General features: G+C 33.9%; 2 protein-coding genes across 2 annotated transcripts; one reads left to right on the top strand and one right to left on the bottom strand.

The window, feature by feature from the left end:
• The first annotated feature begins 3,313 nt into the window (after window positions 1-3,313).
• Window positions 3,314-6,727, top strand: LOC111017154 (uncharacterized). Its single transcript, XM_022292835.2, has 5 exons — window positions 3,314-3,745; window positions 4,472-4,708; window positions 5,418-5,501; window positions 5,784-5,913; window positions 6,192-6,727. The coding sequence occupies exons 1-5, from the start codon at window positions 3,468-3,470 to the stop codon at window positions 6,393-6,395; spliced, it is 933 nt and encodes a 310-aa protein (XP_022148527.1). The 5' UTR covers window positions 3,314-3,467; the 3' UTR covers window positions 6,396-6,727.
• Window positions 6,728-6,802: 75 nt separating this feature from the next.
• Window positions 6,803-9,565, bottom strand: LOC111017155 (uncharacterized). The gene is made up of 4 exons (XM_022292836.2): window positions 9,318-9,565; window positions 8,835-9,139; window positions 7,239-7,346; window positions 6,803-7,156 (listed from the first exon to the last, which is right to left on the bottom strand). Exons 2-4 carry the CDS (start codon window positions 9,132-9,134, stop codon window positions 6,836-6,838), a joined length of 729 nt encoding a protein of 242 aa, XP_022148528.1. The 5' UTR covers window positions 9,135-9,139; window positions 9,318-9,565; the 3' UTR covers window positions 6,803-6,835.
• Window positions 9,566-11,390: the final 1,825 nt, after the last annotated feature.

Here is an 11,390-nt window from a genome sequence, read left to right as displayed (position 1 = left end):
GATATTATTTTATTTATTGGAATTTAAATATCTTGGAGATCGTGACGTCGGATATTTCTGGAACAGAATCGTTTGTTTTGGACCGTTGGATCGGCGTGATGTGATTGGGTGGGAGTGGCTGACGTGGAGCGGATTGGAAGGGCTCATTGGACTTTTTCCTTTTTGGATTAAAAAAAAAAAGCGTAAGCGGTGGGCCCGGATCCGGTGCGGACATGGTATACGAGAAACGCGGCGATGGGGAGTTTTTGGGGACTGGTTCTATGGGCGCTGCACGCATCTCACATATGGTATCTTTGATTTATTCATTTAATTTTTTTTTTCCAAATGTAAATATATTAAATAGAAAAACGGAGTATCTCACCGCCTGATATCAAGTCACACCACTTAAAAAGATAAACATAAAATAAGAACACATAAAAGTAAATTAAGAACATAAATCTCGTACCGACATAAATGTAAGATTAGAATTCAAACAGCAGCTACCAAATTGGTAGTACAACGATAATAGACCTCAGCTTTCAAAGCGTATAAAAATATTCATTTAATTTTAATTATTTCGCGAATGAGATTAATATGTAATAGAAATATTGATAAAATTGATGGTAAAAAAATAAGGATTTCACAATTTAAAATGAGTTACAATGATAATATTTATATTACATCAATAATATTTTGTTTATAATTTTACGTTGATATTTTTATGCTAGAATATAAATATTGATTTACTTTTTATATCAATGTCGAGTATATGAATATGCAAAAATATTGACATATCAATAGGAATTTGATGTCAAAGCGAGGGTAATTGACATATACCTCAAACTAAGAGGTTGTGAGTTCGAATTCTCTCCCTAACATGTTGTGTTAAAAAAAATTGATATTATGTTATCACTTAATTCATGTCCTATCCGAATAGCATATAGATTTAAAAGCAATCGAAGGAGAATCCAACTCTTGAAATTTTCCTTTTTTTCCTTTTTCTTTTTTTTTTTGTCAGAATTTTCTTTCGTAGGTTACGTGAATCTCTAGTTGTATATAAAATGCAAACATGATGTTTGGTTTAATATTTTGAGGATCTTTTTAGTGTGGGCAAGATTAATTTTCATGATCTTTTTATTTGTGTATGATGAAGTTTCTTGAGAGGTAGATATAAAATGGCATAAATCAAATAATATCCATTATGAGTGTCTAGGGAACCTGACAACCGAACGGGTTGGGTCGGGTCTCAGGTTGACCTTTAAAAATCTCGGGTCAACTCGACCCGACCCGAGATTATATGTTTTTTTAATTATATATATATATATTACTAATAATCTAATATTAAATATATATAATAAATTATTAATTATTAATTAAAATCTTTTTTTAGATTCAATCTCATCTATCCATTTCATTAAATCTCAACCATTGATTTTAGAGTTTCAATTTCATCTCTCTCTCCCACATCTCTCTCTCCCAGTTTAGTTCCCATTTTTTCACTTTTCTAGATTCAATCTCCACGCCACCGTTGCTACTCAGTCTCAACCTCTAGTCGTTGCTGCCGCCTTGCTCCCGTCTCGACCTCTCATTGCCGCCGCTCCAGTCTCCACTTCTCGCTGTCACTGCCGCCGCTTTGGTATACTCTCTCTCAACGCCTTTTCAACTAACAACAAAACCTCTTGAACTATTAAAATTTCATCTCATTCTGCCAGTTTTTGACCCAAAAAAACTTCAACCCAGCAACCCAATCTGACCCAACCCGAATTTATTGGGTTGGGTTGGGTTGACCATCGTTTTACAACCCATCGATTCCGAAAATTCGAGTTGGTCCCAAAAATACCCAAAATCCAACCCGTGAACACCCCTAATATCCACTATAATTCAAATTAATTGAGGAGAAAATATTGGGATTTGGGAGGGTAGTCAACAAGAAAGTGTAAAATTAGTAGGATGAAGATAGGACGATATAAAAGTAGTAAATAAGATGGTGATCAAACTAGAGAGATCGGAATAATAGTTAGATGTTGATCGGTGAGTGGGTATCTCTTAACGACCATTACTAAAAATTTTTATAGCAAAAAGATCAATGTATAAATAGGAATATAGGTAAAATATATATATTTTAAAAAAATAGTGGTTGATTTTAGGATGGTAGTAAATAAGAATATACTTACCATCCAAGCACATTTTAATATAAAATTAATAAATTTTGGTCATGTCATAAAAAGTCGTACACATCCACGATACCAAGTAAACACTTGGACCATTGAGAATAATATCTCAAATTCCATACACTAAGAACATGTGTGGCAACGATTCTATTTCTTGTTTCTTGTTTATAATTTTTTTTTTTGGTAAGAAATCTAAATATTTTATAACTAATTATGCTTTTTTTTAATTAAAAAATTGCATTAAAATGAACTTGCCATTAAGGCTAAATAAGTTTCAACATACCGACAAAGAAATTGGGGAAAACAGAAAGCCACACACGAGCTCTCCCCACCTTGAAACTTTCCTTTGCTAAACAATGAGTAGCTGAATTCAACTCCCTGTAGACATGCTGAAAGGAGATCGTCGTGGAACTTTTCGATAATACTTGAATATCTGTGATCCAATTTGCAACTTCATTCTGAATGTCGGTTCTTTCGATGAATCAGACATATTGAGCTCAGAGAATCCGTCTCTACAATCACTCATTACAACTCTACTCGCACTGCCACCTTCAAACCTTCTCTAATCGTAGCTAGCTCAGCAAGTTGAGGACTCATTTGTGGAAGAACATCCACTAGAGCAGCCACAATCTCCGCTCTATCATCCCGAACAAGCACCCCTATGCCCTAGTGATTTAACTCACAAGAACCGTCGGTATTGATCTTCACCACTCCTAGGGGAGGGGAGTTCCAAGTGTTCCTTCGAAGTGAACTAATCATGTTTCTCGTTTATCTTTTTTTTTGGAAGATTCTCAAATTTGTATATAAATTTTGGAAACAAGCAAAACACGTTTCTTCTTTTTTGTTCCCATTTCCAATTTATTCCAACATAAATAAATTTTTTGTTTTATCATTATTGATTCTATAGATGTTCGGGTCATGCAGCTATATTTATCTTTATTAAAAAAAATAGAAATGAATAATGTTACCAAACCAGCCTAATGCATGATTTTAAAATTTGATACACCAAATAAATTCACAAATCACAAAATTAGTAAATTAAGCTAAAAAATTACCCAATTGTTTGTAGTATCCTAAGATTCCAAAAATATAGAAAATGTAGTGTCATATTATTTTGCAATTGATGTAATTCCCCTAAAAAAAGGAGAAAAAAAATGATTACTAATTTTTTCAGAAAAGAGAAATCCCACAAGGCAGTTCGCGCCACTTCCACTGCATTCTGTTCGCCACTTCGTGTGAAACCTTCCGATTTTCCAGAGCGCCACTCCCAATCTCAACCGCAAGTGCGCCGGGCCCGCAGTGGGCGGCGGAGCGGCAATGGTTTCTCGGAGAAAGAGAGGAAGAGGAAGCGCCGCCACCGGAAATGGAACCGTGGCCGAGGGAACGCCGGAGGTTCCTTCTCCAGGTTACGAGGAGCTTAGGGACCGAAGGGTTAAGGAAAATATGGAGCGGATGCAAAAACTAGGTATTGTCGAACTTTCTCTTAAGCTTAAGTCCACCACTGCCGGAACGAAGCGATTTTCCAAAAATTCTTCCAAGGAACCGCCGGAGCAGGGCGGATTGTCCGCCGTCGAACTCCCGAGGCGCTCCTCGAGGTACTGTTTGCTCTTTCCCCCCACGTATTCGTATAATATTTTGGAGCGTTTTGGAATTTTGTTCTTTCGATGTTCTTGCGTTAAGTAAGTAAAATAGTGAATGAAATATCTGTTCCCCCCTGCACATAAAGAAAATAAGCGTTGAATTTTTGCGAAATCTTGACCATTTTAACATGGAGATTTTTAGTAAAAGCAAGATTTCAAATCATTTTATTTTGAAGGATGAAGAACGAAAAAATTCATTCGAAATCCATTATGAAATCACTTAAAACTTAATCTAAACAATCAAACTAAGAGATCCTAATGCTTCTTGCCCCTGCATTGTCATTATTACATATTTAGAATGTGTTTTAAGAAACGTTGAGCCTTGAAGAAATTACAAATTTCATGATAAATTTGCTCAATTGACACTGAGCTGACAATTAGGTTGACTTTAATTGATATGAAAACATGTCTAGATTCTGTTTCAAAAAATTAACCTTGCCATGTCTGAACACTATCACAAGATTTTGAGGTACTTTCAGTATTACTCGAATTTTCTTTTCGAAGCACAAAATTGAACGAGTTACAAAAAGCATAGAAATAAAAATACGAACCTAGCCTTTAATTGCAAATAGTATTAAAAGATTTGCTATTGAGAAAAAGAATATAATTGGTAATACATTAACATTTCACCAACAGGAAAGTTAGCGGTAGTTGTGGATTGATATTGCTTATGATTTCCAGGTTGAAGACATTGACTCCAGTTAGTTATGCAGAGCTGCATCCTAAAACTAAGAAAGCAACTTCTAAAAGTAACGAGATTCACATAAAAGAAGGTTCGCAACCAGAAATTTACGCGGAAGAAGATGCCAAGCTGTTGGGAGATTGTGAGTCAAATTGGACTCTTTGTGTGGATGGATATGGTCAAGATGGGAAGTGTATGTATGATCCTATCAATGGAGAGTCTTGTCATCAATGCAGGTAATATTTGTTTTCAATTTCTTTTAATTTCTTCAAATATATTGTCATGAGCAGACAATGTTCATTCAATTATTCTTTTAATGTTTAATTACCGGTTCATCATGCATATACAAACTTGAGGTTAGTTTAGACCTTTTATCCTAATCAAGCACAAGATTGTTTGAAAAAGAAACGTTTGTGACGCACCGGAACTTATAGCTAAGCTATGAACAAACTTGCCTCCACACTAAAAATAGGAGCTCCTACTTTCTAATATGATTTAAATCCCCAAAAAATAAACCCCATCGGAAAATCAGAAAGTTAGTAGGAACTCCAATTTACCAGTTTTTTTGTATGGCTATCATGCCAAGTAATAGAACACTTTGAGGTAAATAATATTTCCTCATTCTGCTGCTCTCAAGAATGCTCATTTGTGGATATTTATTGACATGTATCTTAAAGCTCTATAGTCTCTAGTTATTCTTATTTTACCACCAATATTGGAAGGGTTTATTTAGGAAAACTCTCACTGGATGCCGGATGGAGTTTTTTATCCCATTTGCATACAGCATGGTTCATAGGTACATTAGAAAAACTTGGTTGTCCAGTGTCCTCTTTTGTCTGTTCTATTTAGTATTTTCTAATATATCAGGGTGTTTACGATCTTGACCTGGTTTCGATTGTGTCATTGACAATTATCTTTTGTGATGATATCCCTCTTGGCTTGCAGGCAGAAGACTCTTGGTCACCACACACATTGCAGCAAATGTAACTCGGGCCAGGGGCAATTATGTGGGGATTGCTTATACGTGCGGTAAATTGATATAACCTGCTGCTCTTTAGAGGACAGCTTGAAAATTTCAATTTCTTTTCCTGATGCTATTTTCTTCAACCAAGACAAATCTATTTTTATGATCAATGATGAAAGATATAATTTGATCACCCCTGATATTGTTTGTGCAAGATATTGGATTGGATTGCATGCCCATTTGATACTTCTGCTTGAAATGAACTTATATGCTGCAATCATATTGTATTTCCCTTTTCTGCAATTTGTTTGAACAGTTAACTGTATGCAACTTCTATTTTTATATAGATATGGAGAGAATGTGATGGAAGTGAATATGGATCCCAAATGGATCTGCCCGGTATGTCGTGGAATATGCAACTGCAGTTTGTGTCGACAATCAAAAGGATGGGAGCCGACTGGTGCCATATACAGGAAGGTTAGTATCTGTGCATTTACATGTATTATTCAAATGCTCTATGTTAAAAATGCTTTCCTTCTAAATTCTAGCTTGTCTCTTGGTTTATAGCTGATGTAAGCTTTTGTTAGGAAAGCTTTATATCACTTCTCTTTCCTGTACATAAAAGATATGGCAGAAAACAGTCAAATTCTACGGCTATAGATTGCCTCAAGTTTTTAAAGTGCTTGTTTCATCTTCTGGAATTATATCGATTAGTAATGTCAAAGAGAAGCTAAATTTTTTTTTTGATTGCTTAGGTCCGCAATTTGGGTTTCAAGTCCGTGGCACATTATCTCATTCAAACCCGCTGTGCTCAGACAAACCAGAAAGGCTCAAGAACAGAGCACGTAGGTGCTGTAGATAGTTCACAAGCTTTGGCAAACACAGGATTGGAGAACCACCCGAGTGACGATTCCCAGCCCTCTGTTGATGGCCATGAATTCGAAGGTAAAATGGAATAAGCTCGATTTTTGGACAGTGAGAATCTTTACAAGAATGGCATGAGAAAGAAGGAAGACTAGCTGTTAATATCAATGGTGGATTAGAGGAGAAGAATGATAGGGCTAAGTTGGATTCTAACAGTTAGGAGCAGAAATTTGTCTTTTGATGACTGAATCCCTATTGGGACATGAACTTGAAGAAAATTAAATCTATGATCGAGATCATTTAATTTTTGAGATGATTAAATAGAAAAGGGAAAAAGATATCCCTCTGTTTCTTTTTGGTGGAAGCTTATTCCTGCAAAATACACATTATACTTCATATATATTAAGTTGAATCTTCAACATTGTACGGTATAATCTTTCCTATAAATGAGCCATCTTGACATGTGCTGATCATAGCTCAGCTCTGAACTATGTTGCCACCTACAGAGCTGAAGAAGTAAAAGTCAAGAAGTTTTTTACCCGAATGGATTGGTGATGGTATCATGAACATCAGAGATAGTATCTCGAACATCAGAGAAAAGTTTATAGAGGGAGTAGCGCCTGAGATTGTCGACCTCAAACCAGGAGTTGAGGACTTCCAGGTTCCTGTCTGTCCCTGAAAATGCTAGTTGTATGCTCAGATTGCAGTCAATGGAACCACCATTGAATTTACATTTGGTGTTTGGAACTGCACAGTCTTGGTTGTCCAGGCAAACTGAGTAGTCCCCAGTGCATTTATCACACCCAAATTTCTTCCAGAACAGATTTTGAAGAGTGCCCTTCTGAAATTCAAGAACCTGGAAAGCACAACTTTTGTTATTATAAATTATAATGAAATGATGGTCTTTTCTCTTCTTTGCACATGCTTTATGGGCTTACCAAAGTGAAACTAGTTATGGTGTTAGAATTATCAGTAATCAATACTGGGAGAGATCTTGCTGCATACTTCTGCCCAGCAAATGCTACCATATACCCACCATACAGAGCCTGCAGCAAACCAGAAAAATTCATAATAAGAATTACTTTTATTGTGTAAAGTTGTAATGATTTGAATTTCGTTTGATTGACAGGGATTAAGCATAGAAAGTTATTAATTTTTCTTGCTAATTATCTAACATAAATCTAAATTACTTTTAGAAACTTAACACTTTTTTCTTTTTAGTACAATATGTGAGGTGGGAGATCGAACTCACAACCTCATAGTTGGAGATATATGCCAATTTTGAAAAATAAACGGATTCATTCAGCAGCAGATCTCTTAGATCATTTCGGATTGGCTCTAGTTCGTTTAGAAAATATGGTTAGAGGAACTATATGAGCAATTAGACATAAAGTCCTAACCTACCCTACTTGGCTCCTAATACTTGTTTACTAAAGTATTTACTCATTAGACAAACGAACCAAACTATTTCTATATTGGATTTATGTTAAATATTTTATTAAAAAAAATTAGTGACAAGACTAAAATGATTTTTTATAAAAATTCAAGAAAAGTTTATGGACTAACATAAAAAGACCAAAAGAGATCTAAATTTATATTCATATTGATTTGGAATTAATTGAAATTGATCTCCTAAAATCTTGCTTAGGCTGATTTTCCTGAACATTAAACTCTCATATATGAAAATTATCTACCAAAATCTTCCATTAATTCATTATTTCAACATTCAAAAAGTTAGTGATCCACCCACGATTTGACCAATAAAATTTTTTTATTCTTTAATATGTATGATTTTGGGATTCTTATTTTTTTTCTGAATTTGTGCCAAGTTTACAAATGTGATCACTAGAGCTATATAAAAGGGTAGCATCCTATAGCAAGTTAATTAAAGTTTGTTGGAATTTTGTTTTTAATTGGCAGAGCACCAGTTGAATGCCTTGTCATCAATTTTATCTATCAATCATGAATTCTTATCGTTGCACTACATATTTTTGTTAATCAAACGGCTAAAAATAGTTTGTAAAGTATTCTCGAGAATTTTCGATTAAGAAATTCCCCACTTAAGTATAATTTAATTGGTTAAGAGATTATTAACATTTTAAGGGTATTAAGTTCGAATTCATGCCTTATTATTTGAATCCTATATTTTTTTTATCTCTAAATAGTAAAAAAAAAAACACACTAAAAGAAATTATAAGCCAATAAACATAATTTTAAAAAATAAGGAACTAAAAATTAATAGTTATCAAAGGTTCTCCAACTGCCTATTTGGCATTTAAAAAAGAACTCATAAATCTATTAGACATCAAGTTCAATTCTATATCTAATAGAATTTACCTTCCATTTTTGTGTTTAACATGTTTGTAAATTTAAAAAATTATCAAATAAGTCTATGACTTATCAGAGGCACGATTTTTGTTTGCTTAGTCATGTTCTTGACAAAAACAGGGGAAGAAACAGAGATGAATTTTCATTGATGAAAAATAGTTTTTGGATTTTGCTTTAAAATGAAGAGAGATGAATCAAAGTCGTACCGGATTGAAGGTGGTGCTATTGATGGTAAGGAGCGAGAGCTGGTCGACCCTAGGCCTGAAAACAACAAGCTGAGCGTTTTTGGATGCCAAACCGAGACGTCGATCACATGGCGAAAACTGAATCTGATCCTGAAAGAACGATTCCTTCGACGAAAACGCTACACCAAAAGTGAATCCATCTGATCTCTGAACTTTCGCATCCAAACATGGACTGAATACATCGTTCGTATCCGTCCCTTCCGCAACCAAAATCAGCATCATTGCTGCCAAAGCCATTGTCGCCGTCCTCATCGCGGCCATTATGCCTTCACGAAAGAAAAAGAAAACATCGAACGGGGATGAGATCGAAGGATTTCCGATTTCGGATTTCTAAATTTTGATATGCTAAATGCGCGAAATCAGGGGGCGAGAAAAGCCCTAAGAATGTGAGAGAGGGGGAAATTGGAAGCGTTTTATCTTGAGGAAAATGTGTGTGATACATACCTGTAGGATTTGGAGGAGAAGGCAATACAAATGAATTTGTATTGCAGGTCTCTTGATCTTGCAGGAACCATTTGTGAACCAGAACAAGAAAAGAAGGAAAAAAGAAGGAAAAAAAAAAGCTCGCGAAAAGAGAAAGAGGGAAGAAGAACGAACGCGGGAAACGGTTATATCGGCGGTCCAGTTGGATCTTCAGAAACGGTTGCAATGGACGGCGACGTTCGTTGGCTCATGTAAATTTTCAAATATTACTTTTGCTTATTGAAATTTTCTCTGCTTTATAATCTACGTTTATATATTTAGTTTCTTTTTCAAAATTTGGTTGAGAGAGTTTTTTTTTCGTTTTTTTTAGAAAAATTTGTTGAAACCAAGGTTTTAAATGTGGACACTTTCATGAAAACATCGATGACAATATAGATAAAATGTCAACGTCGATTAATATTTATGTAGAAAAATTAAAAAATAGTAAAAAATATTTAAATTAACAAATAAACATTTCTCTATTTCTAAATTAGTTAAAAATAATTAATTTTAGTATTGTGTATGTATTAGTGGCATTTTGTTGATATTTTTCATATTTTGTTGATTTTCTTGTACTATGATGGAAATGTTGATTCACCCCTCATATGTCGAACTCATGAAAACATGGATATATCGATGGAAATGTCGACATGTCGACTGATATTTAGAGTCATGGTTGATAGTGTACTAAAAAACAATGAAAAAGGGAAAAAAAATCATATGCCTTTTTTTTTTTTGCCTCAATTGTTAGATATTGATGGAAGAATATGGAACATCATATTGTTGGACTATGAAAATGATCAAATTCCGAATTCCCAAAACTCAAATGAGGTGTGTCGAAGTCTGAAGTACCTACAAAATAGGGTTAGCACGCTGACGAACATGTTAGTGCCCAATTCGATCTGTTACTCAAAATGAGAATAGTTTAGCATACCTTGTTTGGGAGATAAGGGTCTTTATTTTCCAAAAAACGCTCTAATAGCTCTCCGACATTTCCAGAAACGCAGCGTGTTGTCAGGAAACATTCTTGTCGTCTTCGCACTTGCTGATGTTTTTTAAGGTCAGCTCATACCTGACACAGGTCGCTCGATAGGTCAAATGTAGATCGGCTCAGCAACCATACGTCGAACTATCGATACTTGTATTGATCCGAAAGTCTTGATTGAATTTCTTTATTAAAAGTCTCCTCAAACGTTGACAAGTAGATTTCAAACACATAGAAAATATGGATTTTATATTTATGATTTGGCTCCTTGTCAAATTAAAAATATATATAAAAATGCATTGTCGATAGTTTTAATGGCACCTTTAAGCCAACTTTATGATTAATTAGAATACTTGTGTTTTAGACTCAATTAATTAAGATAATAGAATACAATTTGATATTCACATAGGCAACTCCTCAAATATGGGAACTTTTCTACATTTACAATTTTCGTCTGGATACTTGTACCAAATATACATGTTGACTTACGCTTCAAGTAACATTAAAGTAATACGAGATTCCGTAGATATATATTTATTCTTTAAGGTTAAATTAAAAATTTAGTTTATGATCTTTTAAGATTGCATGTCATGTATTAGTCAAAGTGAGTATAGTTCAACGATAATTAATATCTATTTGTTCCCTAAAATTTCATTTTGGTTCTAATAAGTCCAACACACAATTCATCAAGTCAGTAAATTATTAAAAGAAATGTTGAAAAATAGGAATTTATTAAAAAAAATTGAAAATTCAAGGCCTATCATTTATAAAATCAAAAGTTCTAACTTTTTATATACAAAATTAAAAGTTCAGAGACCTATTAAACATATATTTTTTTTATATCAAATCTATTAGATACTTTTCAAGGTTTACAAACTTACTAAACTTCCCTTTTACCTAAACTTGTAATCTAATATTTTTTTTATCAATATTATTTATTCTTACATGTATTTTATTTTATTTTTTATTTAACAGTATTAAATATTGTTTACATTATTGTAAGTACCTACCTATGTTACTTATTTCTCTATTAATCAAATAACTTATATGTACATTAAACTTTTTTACCT

This window comes from Momordica charantia (genome assembly GCF_013281855.1).
Source record: "Momordica charantia cultivar OHB3-1 chromosome 2 unlocalized genomic scaffold, Mcharantia_2.0 BLBB01000002.1, whole genome shotgun sequence".
NCBI classification, from domain to species: Eukaryota; Viridiplantae; Streptophyta; class Magnoliopsida; order Cucurbitales; family Cucurbitaceae; genus Momordica; species Momordica charantia.
Note: the sequence above shows the minus strand (reverse complement) of the source record. Positions and strands in the feature narration are given on the sequence as shown.